The sequence below is a fragment of the Planococcus citri genome, chromosome 3 (genome assembly GCF_950023065.1).
Source record: "Planococcus citri chromosome 3, ihPlaCitr1.1, whole genome shotgun sequence".
In the NCBI taxonomy this organism is placed as follows: domain Eukaryota; kingdom Metazoa; phylum Arthropoda; class Insecta; order Hemiptera; family Pseudococcidae; genus Planococcus; species Planococcus citri.
Window position 1 is genome coordinate 57,887,580 of NC_088679.1, and position 19,340 is coordinate 57,906,919.

The 19,340-nt window shown below is 34.5% G+C and overlaps 1 protein-coding gene across 5 annotated transcripts in view; it reads right to left on the minus strand.

Annotated features, from left to right (window-relative positions):
• LOC135841343 (dipeptidase 1-like) overlaps positions 1-19,340 on the minus strand; it is a 705,386-nt gene that overhangs the window by 247,073 nt on the left and 438,973 nt on the right. For all 5 annotated transcript variants that reach the window (XM_065358264.1, XM_065358262.1, XM_065358263.1 and 2 more), the window contains one exon: positions 7,947-8,136. In XM_065358264.1, the coding sequence (XP_065214336.1) occupies positions 7,947-8,136 (190 nt within the window). The remainder of the gene's footprint in view (positions 1-7,946; positions 8,137-19,340) is intronic.

Sequence of the window (19,340 nt, forward strand, 5' to 3'; positions counted from 1 at the left end):
TTTCAAGAGCGATGAAAAACACTTCAAGTATATAATACTCGTATTACACCTACACTTACATATTTATAAAGCCGAATATATTTAAACGAGATTGAAGAATAAAAAAATGATTCGACTATTATCCATTTATGTGGGTATATTATGAAAGTGCACTATTTTCAAACCTAATGTAAAATTCCATGTAGTATAAGTTCATCCGGTTTTTTCGATTTAAATTTTACGCGTCAGTTACACTAAAATATGCAATCCTTCTTACAAAGTACCGATACGATATGCTCATGTCCCAGTACCTATACATATTAAAATTATATCCTATCCATTTTCAATGTTGCGGAGATGTGAAAATACCAGAAAAAAAAATACTTTCTACGAAGTAGGTTTTTTGTTGACCTGACACATTTTCTATTTGAAATTTATTCTGCATTGTTGTGTACCTTTAAACGTTCAAGGAGACATGCGGACATATGCCCACTCGTGTCCATATCTACGAATATAAAAAATTTGAAGGGTACCAGTAGTAAGTAAAATTATTGAGAAATTTAGCGAGAAACGTTCAATAAACGATAGGAAAATTCGACGTCCAGATACAAGCAATGAAGAAAACCTGCCAGGACTTGGGAACATCGTGCACTGAATACTAATTTGAATTTCGTTGTCATACCGCCAAATTCGATATCAGGGTTGCCACTTGGAAGTTCACAGTGGAGAAAGTTTTGCGGTTGGGAAAATTCTGAAAATCCCAAGATTCCAAGGTTTTCACTAGAAACACTTGGTAGAGGTGGTGGGGTCGAGATATGGGTTACAAAATGTTAGTACCCTCTTATCAATTCATTACGTAATAAATATTGTAATTTATTTCAATAAAAAAGGTTCTACGATGGACCAAGATAGGTAATCTGAAACCCACCATTTTGAGTTAATTTTCTCGAGATACTCGTACAATTCGATGGTATGTATCTAAGGCAAATCATCGGTTTTGGTGAAAAGGACGATAAACAATTTAACGTAGGTAATAATGGAATTAGGTCCTTTGGAGGAAATATTCGTATTACACAAAGACTCTTCAAGATGAGCGAATAGGAGGTTCAAATAACTTTCTTCGAAGCCTCTCTGTGGATCTTCAAAGGCCCACATTATTTTTTTCAAAAATATCCCAAAGACGATGAGACATCGACCTTCACAAAAACATGCTCCGACACATGAGTAGGTACCTACGTAATCATCAAATTAAAGTTTTCAGCAGAAGGGGAGTTTCACAGTATATACAAAATTTCCTACACCTATGTCGTCATTTTACCGGATTTCTTCTCACGAATTGAAACCGTATGTCTATATCTTGAGAATAATAAACCTAGCCGAGAGTAGATAGTTGGTATACGTATTTATACACCCCGAATACGAAGTAGATAAATTAACATTTTCGTTACACCGCTATACAGTATATAGTACAGTATTATAGAGTATCTCTCCGTCTATGTATTCGCACGCCGCCGTTAGTGTAATAATTTTAAAGGCTACTTTGACACGATGACAAAATTAAACACGTAGGTAGAAGTAGGTATAGTATACGATGGAAGGAGCAAAGTGCAGGAAAAGTGGTGAAAAGAGGGACTTTTCCACACGTCGTCGTGATTTATGCGGCATATAAATGTCAAGTTTGCAAGGTACGCGAACAAACATGCGCCTATGTAAATTAGGTGTCAGAAGCGTGTTAGAGAAAACGAGTGCAAATGAAATTAACAAAAACGTTACAACACATATATATGCATGCGAATACATACGTGTATCTTGAAAGTTTTAATTAAACCGTAAATGGCTGCGACGATTATCTACCGGACATCCTGAAAATACGTAGATATATCGCCTAAAGGTAGGGAGATGGGGAGTTTTCTCACCTTAGAAGGGTTTCGAGTTTATTAACGATATTATTTCGAATGAGTTGAAAATTGAAAAAGCTCGATTCTATCGAATGATGACGTATGATAGAATATACCATCAATTGCATCAGTATGGACAGATCGAGTGGTGAATAAATCCGGGGGGAGAGAGGGAGGGAGGGAGAGATCTTCGACCTGTTACATTTAAAAATCCTTGATCCTTAACGAAGAAAAGTTTGAAAAATACATAATTCATTCAACGATCGCTTTCGTACATCATATAATTTTCATATCACGTAATTACGTTAAAAATAATAATTTCGTAATACAAAAAATATTAATTTTAAATTCTGGAAAATTGTATATTCATTAGCAACATTGTCTCCTCTTCGCGCGTGGAAAAACTTGCACGAAATTCAACAAGACCCCGGTGTCTAATTTTCAAATGCATTGGACAGGATATGGCTTAGGTATTGTTAAGTTTCGCCTTTCGCCAATAACTTTCAAAAAACAGTACAGTTTCCCAATTTTAGCTCTAAACACCGACATTCAAAAACAAAGTCTCCCAGATGAGAAAAACACATCACATTTTATAGGTGAAAAATTGTATGCCCTGTAATTTTGTTTTTCGTAGTTTTTCTCGTACGACCTCCAGTTTTCTTCAAAAATTGATTTTCCATGACAGAAAAATTGATGAAAATTTCAAATTTTTCCATCATATCAAGGGAAACGAAATATACATCATGAAATTTTTCATCTCAGCAACGTGATTGGTTTTCATCATGGAAATTTTATTTTTTGAATATTTTGAGCAAAAATTAGAAAGCTGAACTTTCTTGAACAATGCATATCGATTAATTTAGGTACACAATTTAGAGATAATTATAAATTCAAAAGCAAATATGGATTTTCGTAAAAATCAGCAGCTAGGTAAATTGAATATTTATTTTCAGGTTTTAAAATGATCCTGCTTTGAGAGATTTTTATTCTCACATTAAGAATTTTTTGAAGTGTGTAATTTAGGTATATTTCCCCGGGAAAGAGTCTAGCTAAAATAAGGGGATGAAATTTATACCCACCCCGATGTTCTACCCAATAGGTTCAGATGATGTCCCAATTCCTAGCTCGGCTGCCCTGAAACAGATGAAATAATATCGGATAATAATTGTGATTGATGTTGGTCTTATCCGATAAAAGTTATATTATACATATTTCTTCCAGAGACTCGAGCTCGTCTAAATATTGAAAAAAGTGTCAACACTCGGTCCATTTCCAACGTTATCCATAATCAGTCAATTCAACAACTGTGATCAGCGAATATAGCTTCAACAAAGGGAAAAGTATAGTAAGTATTTTTTTTGGATCGTAATTTTTTTAAACCGATTTGAAGTCGGATCGGATACGAAAATAGTTGAGTTTAGTAAAACTACTTTGAACTTTTCGCTAGCATTTGAACCATGTTTGGTTTGAAGTGATACAAGAATAAATCCGAACAGGAGATGATGAAAGACACCCTTCTATCGTTAACGTGTGCTCTCAAATATCAAGCAAAGACGACAATTTTCAATTTTTTTAATCAAATCAAGGGAAACAAAATTGAACATCATGAAATTTTTCATCACAGCAACGCGATTTATTGTCATCTTGGAAATGTTATTTTTTGGATATTTTGAGCAAAAATTAAAAAACTCAACTTTCGTGAGTAATGCTCTGGTATATAACATCTAAGTCATCGATGACAACCAAGTGTTTTTGTAAAAATGAGTAAGTAAATTAAATATTTATTTTCAGATATTGAAATGACCCTGCTTTAAGAAATTTTCATTCTTACACATAGAATTTTTCACAGTAGGGATGTAATTTTAGGTACTTCTTCGGGAAAGGGTCTAGTCAAACAAGGGTATGAAAATTATCCCCACCCTCATTGTTCTACCCAACAAGCTCAGATTATGTCCTTTGATAAGAAAAAATTTCCCAGCAATTTTTGATCACCCCCTCCTGTATTTGTATTTTTTTTTAAAGTTAGCTGTTTGGCACAAAGTTACCTACATCTGCTGCAGAGGTATTTACGATTTTTTTTCTTCTAAATTTTAGTTTCTCATTTTCAAGGTTTTTTCTTCTTTATTTGAAATCTTTGAACGTAAAAAACTGAGGTAAAACGAGAAGCGATCACTTTATAAAAATAATCAAAAGAACTTGTTTTTCAGATTGAATTTCCCTGATCACATCAACTGTAATTTTTGTCTGCAGCCGATGTACAACGCACGCCTTTCCGAAGCAAGAGACATTAACCGAACACTTGGTGAAAGGCCACAAAATGAACAAGGAAATTTTTTTTTTAATGAGCAGGAAGATGCTACACAAAAGAAGGAGTTTTTTCATCATTTATGAAAAGCGCGTGAGGTAATTCCGCGCTTTTCTTAGTTTTTTCAAGTTTGTTAATTTCAAATGACATAAAAAAAAACCATGAAACTGATGAAACTGTGAATCAAGAATTGAGAAAATGGTATTGTAAGTAGGTATTCCTCAAAAATATGTAATTTTGTGCCAAAGAATGAAAATTTTCGTTCATTCCTACTAGAATAAAAAAATTCTAAAAATAACGTATTGAAACGACTAAAAAATACTGAAAGGGGTAGAAGTAGGAAGTCAGCAGTTTCAGAGTAAATTATGTGTAAAGGTCAAGCTAGACGACTATAAGCTCGATCCTGATAATAAGAAAGATCAATGAGGAATTGCCTTCGCGATAGGAGAAAGAAAAAAAAACTAATCGCACCGGCTGAACGAAATACACATAACATCTCCTTCAACACTTCGATATAAAATTGAGAAAATTGAAGAATTATCTAAGCCTGAGAAAACGTCGGAGGATGACTGGGACAGAGTGGAACGAATCGCCAAGTGGACTTGTACAATAATCTGGATGATGTAAGTATTCATGTTTTTCGATTTTGTAAGAGCCGCACGATCAATTTTCAATACTTGATTAATGTATCGCATAATTTACCTATAATGAAAAATTTCTTCATCACGTCCAAAAAGCTTCTAAATCCAAATTTCTCTTCAGATTTGAATTAGGTATGTATTAAAATTTTGAGTAAATCTTGCAAGTGACATAACATACCGTACTGGAAAATAGGATCCGTTAATCATCCAAAATTAATACCCAGTAGAAAAATAAGAGATACTCTAGTAAGTTTGTTGATTGCAAAGGAATTTCTGCTTTTTGCTTGTTTCTAAATTTTTCTTCAAATTTCAACTTTCAACATTTCGTTGAAATACCCCATTAATTGATAGGTACTCAAGTTTAAAGCACACTCAGGAATTAACTGTACATAATATGTGTATATTTTTCTTAGTTTCAACATTATTAATGCCTCCGATGAGGAACCAAAAGCGGTATATTAACCCATCTCGGACACAATTGTCCAATAATTTCATAGACCAGCCCTTCGAAAGGGGATTCTTCAGTGTGCACAGCATTCCAAACATTGTTCATCACTTATTATTTATTCTTTTACGTAATTTGAATGCGGTATTATAAACGATTTTTTGGATAGAAAATACCGAAAAAATGTACTTCACTAAACTCATGGATTATGCAAATTTGCAGTCAACTTTTGGGAATCCCTGAATGTAATGTAATGAATTACTTGCCTAATAATTCCAAAAACACAGCAATTGATTAATAATTACTGCCTAATTATACCAAAAACACCGAAATTATTCGCTGATTACAAGAGAATTTCTGATTTTTTCATGCTTCTAAAGAAGGAGGGTCATTTTGGCCATTTTCGTGCCCCTCGCTACTTCGAGACTTGGATGGCCTTTTCTTATAGGGGATGGTCCCTATTATCAATATCAGGTGATATTTTCCCAGGGGAACCCATAGGGGGGCTGTGGGGTGGCCCCAAAGTCGAAAACTTCAAAAATTTTTAGAACAACTGCTCGAAAATGTAAAAAATTAAAAGTAGCGAATATATGTTGCTCTAAGGGTAAGCAATGCGGCACGTAACGCTTTTTTCATTTTTGACCTTTTTGGGGGTTGTGGTGGGGGTATTACTATTTTTGAAAATTTTGGAACCCCCTTTTTTGACCCTTCCCGTCGAGCCACCCTAATGCCCTTTTCATGGTTTATTGCTACTAGTAGTAAGTTCAATTGATATCATTTGCAACCCCCTCATCAACTTGGCTCATATCGAAAAATTCAATTTTTGACTTTTTTTTGAGGTCCATATTTTGGGAAACCATGAAAAGCTATCGAGGTCCGGTTTGCGGCAAATATGTTGCATTTTACTTCTTAATCGACTGGCATGCTTGAATTTTTATTTCAAGTCAATTTTTGACCTCATTGTTGCAGATTACTTTTGGGGGTGGCGAACTTTGAGAACCCCTGAAAAAAGTTCTAAAGTGAATTTTTTCAAACTTTGAGCTGAAATGGTCTTAAATACATGTGTTTAACCAATATAATATGCGAATGCGATATTTTAATACAATTTAGTCATTTTGGCTAATTTTATCAAAAAAAGTAGTGTTTTAACAACAGGCATAGCATTTCCGGCAAATCCAATCAAAATTCGAAAAAAAAATCAGGAGCGAAGAGGAGAGGAAGGAAAATCAACGCTGGCGAAACATCTCATCGAAAATACTCATTCGTTTAAACCGAAGGAAGGAGTACATACTTCATTTTAATGTCAAATAAAAGCAATAGAAAAAGTGCTTTTCCAAGTTCACAACATGTTTAATTGTTTAACCTGTCAGCAATTTGTAATAATACAAAATATACATTTATGCAAGTAGGTAGTAAGTAATTTTTTTCAACGATTGTATTCCATTTCAAGTCGTTCATCTCAACAAAATGAACAAAACCGAGATTCAAATATTCCGATTTTCGGAATCGACTGATAACACTGATGAATTAGAACCAGCTAATGTAACTCAGAAATCCATTCAAACCACTTCGCCACCAAGTCGGAATTTTTTTTCGGTCACACTATATTCAACCATAACGAGTATAGTTAAATTACAGGGCGTAAAAATTATCCATACTTCATTTCACCTCGATTAACCCGGCCACCGCAGGATAGTAGGAAATTTATTAATCGTACCGTGTAATAGAACGGTTACTGCTGAACCAACACAGCTATGTTTCATAATTAAAATATTACCGAGGTTAAATTATCGAATTTATCATCACCGGCGACCGGCGCGGCGTCGTTATTAAACGAACTCCTACTACGTGTACCTAAAATACATACATAAAAAATAAAGGAAAAGAATTCGCATCCTGCAAAAAAATCCAAAATTGAACATTTCACGAAAGAAAGTATATCTAACATCGCGATGTGTAATGTAATTTGTATCCGTTCAAAATGACATTTGTCAAGTTTACACCTTTTTTCCAGCGATAAAAAAAAAGTTACCGAAAACTTTGGGCTTTTTAAATTTGAAAAGTTAAAAGTGAGAGGTGAAAGTGTACGGAAAGTTGAACGGTAAATTTTTATACAAACAATACGATATTCCCAATTCCGCATCGCGTCGCGGCTAACTATGAATATTGTGTACAGAAAAGCAGAATTAAAGAAGTTGCAGCTTTCAAATTGGTTTAACCTTTTGTCGGCGTGTACGTTTTTACAGCCGAGATGACGTGACGATGTGAAGTATTAAACACGGTTTTTTCTTGTCCTTCTGGAGAAGAAACTGTGTTAGACTTTTTTTAGAAGAATTTTTTCTGTACTTAACTGCCATATGAGTTTAGAACGCAAATAACATTGTAGGTAGGTATATTGAGCGTTTGTACTTGCAATAGCATTCCGGCAAAAAAAAAAAAAGTAAATCCACAATACACAATGGTAAGATATCATCTCTGAAAATAGAAGTTCACTATAACTACTCACTCAGTCCAACATCAAAAGTCTAACTGCCCTTATCAGTGATCAACTGTAATCCATCTTACCAAAAATCTAATCACAATTTCAATCTTTCTTGATACACATTCTCAATTCCTCGAACGCTCGAAAAATTCCCAATAATATGTTTTAAAATAGGTATAGGAAAAAATGAACTTACCCGTCAACCAACGGAACCTCTTGTAGTATGGCTCGAACTACATCCAGTCGGCCTTCAGGGCCTAAAGATGACGATGAGGGTGAATCGGAGTCTGAATCTGACAAACAAGCGCTGATAATCAAACATATTATTATTATGATCATCGCTACTCCAATTCCGATCGCACAAGGTCGTATTTGAAACTCGTAATCTGCGCAAATTAATAAAAAAAGTAATGATTAGCTAAAATTCATTGTTGAGAAGTTGGGCATACATAAACTAGCATCTGAGTTTTCATTTCGCGGCCGAATATTCCCCAAATTTTGTCGCACCATTAAACAAATGACATGTACGACTAAAGTTACACCCGGGTCATTCAATGTTCCACTTTTTTTTTTAATCTTTGATTGAATTAAATAATGCTATTACATACTTCGATTCAATGTCTATCGAATTAAAAAATTAATAATAATCGACCTAACTTCACATACTTACCTAACTCTCTAAATCTTCAATGCTAACGTACAAACGATCTGAAACATTATTGTGACGCACAGTGGGCCACAGACCCCCCCAAAAACGGCGATAATTCGGATTCAACCCTCATCGATGTGCAATATGTCGATTAATATGTTTTCGACATCGTAGAATTCAAATCTGCACTTATTTTTTTTGTAGGAGTGGGGGGTGATGCGTGGGGAGTGGGAAAATTTCAAATTTTGCATATATTATCGTGTGATATATCGATTAATATGTTTTCAAGGTCGTAGAATTCGAATCTGGAGTTATTTTTTTGGTAAGGGTGAGTGGTGAGGCGTAGGGAGGGGGGAATTTCAAATTTGGGGTATATTATTGTGTAATATGTCGATTGATATGTTTTCGAGGTTGTAGAGTTCGAATCTGGAGTTAGTTTCTTTGTAGAGGTGGAAGGTGAGGCGTGGGGAGGTGAAAAATTCCAAATTTACTTTTTGATGTTTTGTTATACCACTGATTTTCAAAGTTTACAGTTTTTTATATAAAATCAGAACACATTTTGGAACAAAATTCACATAATCGAGCAATATCGTGTGTTCTCTTATGCATAGTGATGTGTATTTGGGAGTGGTGTATACTATGTTTTGGCGATTTTTTGCACAGAATTGCACATTTTCTCTGCAGGTTCATTTTTCTATTAAAAATACATCAATTTCTTTCTCAATTGCCGAAATATTGCAATTTTAAGATCAAAACATGATATACTCGATTCAATTTCGATTGAAATACATTATTTGAGACATAAAATGAATTTTTCAAATCAACGATATTAAGAACCTCAAAAACATTACAATCGACATATTAAACGATAATATAAGCAAAATTTGGAAGTTTTTACCTCTCCACGCCTCAGCTCCAACTCCTACTAAAAAAATAACTCCGGATTCGAACTCTACGACCCCGAAAACATAATAATCGATATATCACACAATAATATAAGCAACATTTGAAATTTTCTCGCACCTCACGCCTCACCCCCCACCCCTACAAAAAAAATAAGTGCAGATTCGAATTCTACGACCTCGAAAACATATCAATCGACATATTACACAATAATAATAATAATATACCCCAAATTTGAAATTTCCCCCTCCCCACGCCTCACCACCCACCCCTACCAAAAAAATAACTCCAGATTCGAACTCTACGACCTTGAAAACATATTAATCGATACATTACACGATAATATATGCAAAATTTGAAATTTTCCCACTCCCCACGCCTCACCCCCCACTCCTACAAAAAAAATAAGTGCAGATTCGAATTCTACGATGTCGAAAACATATTATTCGACATATTGCACATCGATGAGGGTTGAATCCGAATTATCGCCGTTTTTGGGGGGTCTGTGGCCCACTGTGTGACGCAAACTCTACTTTGAGTAAGCAGATGTTTCAGAAGTTTCGCTGGAGTAAGATCGCTCACGATCACGATCACGAGAGCTAGAACTCTCACGTGAGTAAGATCTACGCCTCTACGGCTCCTTTTATTACTTTTCAATTTCTTGCAATCAGCCGCTACGTGGCCCTCTTTTTTGCAAATATAGCAAGATCTATTTTCTGGTATAAGGGACACTCCTTTGCTATGTGGCCCGTTTTGTTGCAACAGTAGCACATTCTATCATCTGGTTTAGTACATTGATACGCCCAGTGACCTTTTTTTTTCGCAAATGTAGCATACATCGTCATGCGAAAGCTTTGTTTTCTTAGCTGCCTTGGGTTAATTTAATTCAAATATTAAGTAAACCTACCAATGAAATAGTAATGGGAAATATCGGGAACCCCCCTAGGCCGTAATAAATACTAGTTCATTCTCAGCCTCAGCTTCCCCTGCCCCAGAAGACGTCGACGCCAACGACATGACAATATTGGAAGAACCTGAAATCGATCGTCATCGGCAAGGGCAAAGTATAATCGTGATCTTCAAGAAAAAAAATCGAATTGGTTCGTAATAGATGGTACATAAAAAGAAAATCAAAATCAACTAGTTAATCTATCTGGCTTAATTTGATTTCCAAAAATTCACCAAAAATCGAAAAACGCACTTTAGCATTTAAAATTTTGATATGATATTCGTGATCAGAGGCATCGAATTATGCAAAGAGAACACCTCAGTTAGTAAAATTGATTTTTTTCAATAAATTGCCATTTTTACTCGTCGCCTCTCCAGTTTTTTCAATTTTTGACCACGGCCCATCCAAATTTTTTTTCTAAAAAAAAAAACTTTTAAAAATTCCAGTTTCGTACTGTGTGCTTATTTATTATCATACCTAAAAAACATGATCAAAGTAAAAAAACATAATTTAGAGCGGTAAATATGAAGGGAGGGGGTTGAAAATTTTTGTGGGGGATACCTCTGATAGATGTCTACAATATACTAAAAAATCAAGAAAATCAGTTCACATGTGGCTGAGAAAATAATTTTTATTGTAATTTCAGAAAAGGTAGAGTTCCTCAAAAACGGTTTATCTACTTTTTCCCGGTGGGGGAGGGGGTCTTATGAAAAAAAAGCAAGAGAACAATTTTCAAAAAATTTGTGTAGTCATCATCAATTTATCATGTTTTTTTTTAGCTCCATATTTGAGGAACTGACAAAGGTTTCATTTTGAATAACGGAGTAAGTACATAAGTAGAAAACTGACAAAAAAATTAGACATTTTCAACACATTTCCACAGATTTTAATTTATTCCGCGTTTGAAATTTTTTTCAACATGAAGGGTACCATTCTAGGGAACTAATATGGCTTGGTGGACTATGCTACAGTGTGAACGATTGAGAAAAGTTTTCATAAAATATTTTACATCAATTTGATTCTAGTGTAATTAGATATGATCGTAATTTTAGTACCTAGCACCTACGTTGTTCAATTTTTGAATGAAACGACCAACTTGATGTTGATATTGTGCAGGAATGAATGAATACTCATTTTATGTGGCTAATTTTCTTGTTTTGCAGAAATCCCGAAGAAAATTTTCTATTTGCAACGAGTACCCATCCGTCAAAAAACTAGAAAATCGTTTTGAAAATTTCTATTGCACATTTAATAACATTCGTGCAGGTTTTTTACTCGGCAGATTAATTTGTTGATTTTTGTTTGGGTGCCTAAAAAAAGGGGCGAAAATAGTAGATGTTTCAAAAAATTCAGTCCAATAAATTAATCAAAGTTACCACTTAATATTATTCGTTTTTGCTCAAATTTTTTCTACAAAGTCTACACACCCAACTACTAATCAAACCACCGCTGATTGTTGTTCAACCCTCCCCGGGGGTTGGTGGGGGGTTCTTGATTTTTCAAGTAACACACATTTGAATCATGTATTCGAAAACGAATCTGGACGTGCGATACATCGAAGAGTATGTTTTCGAAGTTGCTGAGTACGAATATGAACTTATTTTTTGGGTCTAACCCCTCAAAGACCTCCTGTGCTCCAAAAAATGGGTCAAAATTTTGAAAAATCGCGACAATTCGAGTGACTGATATATCGAATGATATTTGTATGGACTCATTTTCATTATCTCATTCATTTTACTCTTTACACGTCCCACCAATGCACCCTATAATTATCCTCCATGTCTTCAGTAGGTAAGATGTCAATCTTCTTGCCTATCTCAATGATTTCCTTTTCATTTCTGCCTTGGGAAGTTTTCAATTTCGTTTATTATTAATTACCAAGTGAAAACAAAAAAATCAAATGAATTTTTTTTGATGAAAGAAAAAATCGAAAATTTGAAATTTGTGTTTTAAAAAAAATGTATTTGAATGATGGTTTTTTTTCTAATTTAAAATGATTTGTGCTATTTGCAATAAGGAGTCTGGTGTTTCGTTTATTGTTCGAGAAAAAGTCCGACAAAGTTTGGGAAAAGCCAGCTTACAGCGGGGGGATGGGAAAGCTGAACTGTTTGACAATTGAAATATCAAAGTCCACATTCATCTTGATTTTGATTGCACTTTGTTTTTCTGAATAGAAACCCTGCGTTCAATTACCAAAAAACAGTAAATTACGAACCTCGTCTACAAGCAATTTCACAGACAAGTGTTTGTTTTGTTTTTGTGAATTGTCTCGTCCTGATTGCGATGCAAAATGAAATAAAACTCCGAAATCTCGAAGACAACCTGTCTGCCATTTGTTTGGAATTGTCGTACTCAGCGACTCTGAAAACATATCATTTGATATATCACTCGAATTTTCACGATTTTTCAGAATTTTGACCCCCTTTTTGAGGCACAGAGGAGCTTTGAGGGGCTAGACTCAGAAAATAAGTTCATACTCTTCGATATATCGCACGTCCAGATTCGTTTTTCGAATACATGATTCAAATGTGATGTTACTTGAAAAATCAAGCACCCCCCACCAACCTCCGGGGAGGGTTGAAGACCAATCAACGGTGGTTTGATTAGTAGTTGGGTGTGTAGACTTTGTAAAAAAAAATTGAGCGAAAACGAATATTAAGTGGTAACTCTGATTAATTTATTGGACTGACATTTTTTGAAACACCTACTACATATGTATTTTCACCCCTTTTTTTAGGCACCCCCTTGAGGGATAGGTATCGAGAGTAGTATCAAGTTATTGAAAATTTGAAGGGGAGCATTTTTTGTCATGGTATTTTTCCTCGTAAACCTAATATTTACTGAGTAAAACGCATTCTATCAAGTTATCTTACAAAGCACGTTACATTCGTAATGCACCACTAAGATTCAAAAATATCCAACCTGTAATCAAGACTAAAAATATATGAAGACGACTAGACGGTCAATTCGCTCTCCAAGTAATTCCAGGGTCAACAAAATATGACTTTTTTGTATCATTCGTCATTAATCAAACATGTACATACCTGCAAACTGTGTACGGTACTGATAAAATTATTAAAACAAACTTCTACAAACACTAACGTCCTGAACACGTACCCGAAATATGTATTATTCATTCAAGTAAATAAATTTTATTTTAAATGATTTGAAATTTAAGAAGTATTTTGATTAAAAAATGAATTTAATCTTATTTTTTCGGTCATTTCAATTCCCCTGTGAGCTTTGGCCTCACATATAACTGAAATTCGCCTTGCCTACTATATTGTACTGAATTCTTTCCTTCGTTTCCTGCCAAGTCATATTTCCACTCATCATTTTCATTATTTCTGGTTCATTAGCATGCTTAGTTCTCAAATGTAGAGTTAGGTATTTTAGTAAATTTTTTATCACAATAGGTAGGCAAACGTTTGTCTATCGAGGTCTCTCTAAAACTGACAAATACAGCAGCACAATATTGAGTGTGTATTCTGTAAAATTATCATCAGAGCTTCACGATTTTTACTTTTTCTTGGAATTTATTTGGGTGTATAATTAGTGAAGTAAATTATTTTCCCATGTAATTATGATCATTTTAATGATTTAATTAATCCATTTAAAATGTTTTCGTGCCATTTTTTAAAATTAAGAATTAATAAAGAATGAAAACTGAGACCATTGGGCATCAATTCTATACGGGATTCTCTATACCTATACGTTGTTGGAAAACCACTTAATGCTACCTGATTAAGTACCTAACTATCTGGATGATCGCAATGCCGAAACCGACGCTTTAGTGGCTATCATCAATTGACGTTATGTTAGCAATGGGTACGTAGGCAAGAGAAGTGTATTTCATTTACCAACACGATGGAGCTCCAGCTCATTCAGCAGGTATTGTAACACACTTTTGGATGCACAGTTCACACCTGATGGGGCTTGCTGAGCCTAGGTGGATAGGAAACAACAGGAATCCTGCAGTATTACAATGAAGCTGGATTAATATGTAGTTTCACATTTCCAACCATATGTAAGAACAGAACTATGGATAGTAAATTCAGAAAACCCTGACGTAGTATGTATTAGGTAATTTACTGTTCGTTACTATGTATGTAAGTATATCATGTTTCGTTGTGTTTTTGAATTAATAAATCGTGACCAGACACCTTTCAATTTTTCTATTTTGAAGAGACTCAAAGCGTTTGTGTATGACGAAGAGATTGAGAATGTGAACCAACTGAGAGAGAAGATTTTGAAAGGGTGTGATTTTACATATAAGAACAGAAGATAGAGTATTGTGTGAAACGACGAACTCAGTTATTGCGCGGTGAGCTCATGTCTTGAAAACTTAGGAGGACATTTTCAAAATTATTTATAGTTTAGGTAATTATGTTTAAGGTAGCCTATGAATAAATTTTTTTATATGTACACAGGTATAAGTATAAGGTAAGTACTTAATTGCTAAAATTCATCAAATAAATCAAAAATGTGACAAATTTTTGTATTTTTTCAAAGTCTCTGGAGAGGGACTAACCACATATTCACTTCAAAAATATCATTACCAAGAAAAACTTGTCAGAAATAAAAAATTGGAAAGCGACTGAGTGGCAACTTAGGGTGTTATACACAGCCCTTGTAATAATGAATGGTATATTATTCCATTAAATTACTACGAACATTTCATGTTGTTGAATTACGCAATGAGGTTTCTATGCTGCAGTACAGTCACAGAAGATCACAAGAATAAAGTAACTACTTACATAATTCATTTCAAAAATATCATTGCCAAGGAAGATTGAAAGAAATTAAACACTGGAAAGCAACAGAGTGGCGACTTTGGGTGTTATACACAGCCCTTGTAATAATGAATGGTATACCTATTATTCCATTAAATTACTACGAACATTTCATGTTGTTGAATTACGCAATGAGGTTTCTATGCTGCAGTACAGTCACAGAAGATCACAAGAAAGTAACCACATTATTCACTTCAAAAATATCATTATCTACCAAGAAAAATTTTAAAGAAATGAAACACTGGAAAGCAACAGAATGGCGACTTTTGGTGTTATACACAGTCCCTGTTGTAATGTATGGTATAATTCCAAAATTACTATGAACATTTCATGTTGTTGAATTAGGAATGCAATGAGGTTTTTATGCTGCAGTACAGTCACAGAAGATCACAAGAAAGTACGTGTCATGAAAACTAATTAAAGTTATTTACAAAAAGTTGGAAAAATTGAAACTTACAGAAAAATGTCCGAGTTTGTCGGAATCTCACGACTGCAGCTTTCAAAAAAACCTACTCCAAAAATTCAACCCGGGCCAAAGCTTCAAAAAAAATGGCAAGAACTATCGTATGATTGTTTACTCGCTTTTAAAGAGAATTTCATGGCGCTCAAAGAAGTTTTGAAATCCCCATAAGGGCTCATCCATAAATGAGGAGTTTCCTCAATGAAAAATCGTCACAAAAATTTATCAGTGACGAATTTTTGTATTTTCGAAAGTTGTTTGATACGGCTAATCCCAACTTGGAGGATATTAATAAAATTACCCAACTAATTATGTACCTTAGCGAGGACGTTAAGAAGATCTTCGGCGAGCTCCATACGACTGCTGAAAACTATCCGTTGGCTCTAGAAAAGCTCGAAGATGAATACAACAAACCAGAAAAGCTCAAGCAGGCGTACCTATTACGCTAAAATTGACGAAATCAAGCACTCGACCAATGCTTCGGGACATCGAAAAAATCTCAACTTAATTAGATCGATTGCTGTTAATCTGTCTAATATTGGAGCCAATTTAGATCAGGACATCCTGAAGTTGAAGATTTTGTCTTGTTTCTCCGTCGATTTGATTTCCTATGTTTGTAAAAAAATTCGTAAAGAGCAACCTGAAAATCCAAGCTAAATCAAGAGATCGTCGCTCTGAAAAATAAAAATTCTGAGTTAGATCGCCGTACAGAAGCGCAAAGGGAACACATCCACGATGTCCATATTTCTCTACGCGATCTAAAAAATATCCCGCACTCACCGCTGCCATCGACGACATCTTGGCATTAATCGACGACTCATCTTCAGTTCTATCGATCGATGCCGATCAACTATGGTACTAGCGTATCAATGTACTCAAAGATGTCCTATACTTGTATCTAATTGAAGTTATTCACAAAAAGTTGAAAAAATTGAAAATTACAGAAAAATGGCCAAGTCTGTCGGGATCTCATGACCTCAAATTTCTAAAAAACCTACTCTAAAAATTCAATGGGCTAAATCTTTGAAAATACTTCTGTGAACCATATGATTTTTTACTTGCTTTTAAAGAGAATTTCATAATTTTTTCAATGCTGCATGAAGTTTTGAAATCCCCATAAGAGCTCACCCATAAATGAGGATTTTCCTTGATGAAAAACCCTCACAAAAATTGAGAATCTTGCAAACGTTTTCCATTGGGAAAAATTTTCATTTATGAGTGATCTATTATGCGGATTTAAAAAATTCATACTGACTCCATTGAAAAAATAATGAAATTTTCTTTGAAATCGAGTAAAAAAGGTCACAAGGTTCTTACAATGATTTTCAATGTTTTGGCTCGTTGATGTTCAGAGTAGATTTTTTGAAAAATTAAGATCGTGAGATTCCAACAGACTCGGTCATATCGCTGAAAATTTCACAACTTGAATAGATTTTCATGACGTGTCATTCTAATTAATATACGACGTGTTCCTATATTATAAATACTTAATATATTTAGTTAGGTATTAAGTTTTCAGCTTCGTCTTACATTTTATTTTCCATTGATATATGGATTGTAATTGAACTTGTTAGTTTAGAAACTCAATAATTCCATGATTGGCACTTTTCACTTTTTTGTCTTTTATTACTAATTCGGCCCTGCCGCGTCGATTGGTGGTGTCAAAACTTGCCATTTCTCCTCGGAACACGGAGATTTTTATACCGGTTTTTCATGAAACAACATAACTCCACACCAGTTTTTCATGAGTTCGTTTTTGTGGGATTATATTCGGAACTACATTCCACCTGGAGTCAAAAAACTGCATCTCTACTCTGATAACTGCGGAGGACAGAATAAAAATTTTACCATTATCGCTTTTCTCAGCGCATTACGTGACTCCGGTCGTTTTGATGAAATTCGCCATTTTTTTCCAGTTCGAGGGCACAGTTTTATGCCATGCGATAGAGACTTCAATGTGGCTAAAACTTTTATTCGAAAAATTGATCGCATCTACTCGTTGAAACAGTTTATGAAATTGATCATTAAATGATCTAAGAAGAGAAAATTTTCAGCCACCATGGTCACCACCGATATGATCATAGATTTCAAAAAATGGCAGGCTGCAAATTTTAAAAAGACTGCTACTTCATTGGAATCGAAAGGAAAGCCAAAAACTGAAAAGGTGATGTTTGGTATTCAGATATTTTGTGAATTCATATATTCGAAAGAAGTTGGATTCGGCTCGGTTTGCACTCGTTCTACCATCGGTGGAGTTCAAACAAACACGTTTTTCATCAACAAAAAATCAGCAAATCCAAAAGTGAATCTTCCGGCGCTCGATTTTAAAGCTTACGATTCAGTGATTCCCTTGAATGTAAAAAAAGTTGCAGACATTCAGAAACTGTTGAAGTATATTCCTAATACACACGCCAAATTCTACAACAGCATTTACGCCTGGCCAACAACAACAAGAGAGAACGATTCCGAGGAGGATGATTAAAGTTTTTACAATTTTCGAAAATAATTTTACATTAAAGTTTTCGGTTATTCTCACGTTGTTTTTTTTTTTTTGTAATCGAAGGCTCATAATCGATTTTTTTGTACTGGATGTTATTGGATAAGTTTATCTTTAGCAGCGTGAATGAAATACAATAATTTAGTTCAACTTTGCTATATTTTTGCATTAAAATTTCAAAAAATATCATTTTTGAAAATTTTTCACCAGTTTTGTGTTACAATTTTTTAGGATATGCATTTTTTGGACACCTTATGGTTTGAAAGTGGTAGTCCAAATGTTCCAAAAGTGAAAAACACCTTGAAATGTGTTCAGAAATATTCAAAAAGTTCGATTTCATTCACCTACTACAATTTTTTGACCAAATTTCGACGATTCATTCATGAAACAACATATTCCAAAGACTTTGAGGCGCGCTCACTGCCACAGCTTTCATCGGAAAAATTGGCCAATAGGGGGAAAAGGTGTGTAATGTGATAGTATTAAACATACTGTAATATTACAACTCAATGTTTTGAGGAACCGAAATAATTCAGTTTTTTGTCTCTCCTGAAAAGTTGGTTTTTTGGACTTATTGAGTTTCTAAACTATAACAAGTTCAATTATCAACAGGAATTGTATCTTCATCTTGACTCTCGAGGGCCCTGATAAAAGTAACATTTTATCAGGTGTCTGGGGTGCGTTCACACCGGTCATCCAGCCCTCCACACTTACATATTTCCAACTACGTGATCGGACATTAAGTCTGCTTCAGTTCAACTGCAGACTGATAAATTACGGTAAAAATTATTTTTTTGACAGCGTCACATCACGTATGTAGAGATCTGGCAACGTTGGATTAAGATTTCTCATCATTTTCATATTTTACCCACAAAAAAATCACATTTTCTGAAAAGTGTAAGTTGTGCACATAACTCGTCAACTCAAATTCTTCCTATTGGAAGATGCATTATCGCAGTGTTTTTGAAAATTTTGGAGGTAAACCAGTCATTTTTTTTTCCAAAAATTGCCACGAAGTTATCACCTTCATGAATAATGATTTGTGTCCTTTTTTTTTTCAGCGGAAAATTGATCTGATGGATCCGCCAATCGCTCAAAAGCAGGCTACACATTGGATTGTTGAACGCATGAAAAAGATGTAAGTAATTTTTATTTCTTTTTTTTTTCATTATTTGTTTCAGTTTTTAGGAATTTACCGCCGACTTTCTACAAATATTTTATCCTCTCGCTTGAAAAATTATGTGATCTGGACTGTTCCGGCTCCTTTTGAATTGGATGAAAATGAATCGAAACAGGACCACACTACAAGGCTTAAAATACATCATCACCAACAATTTCA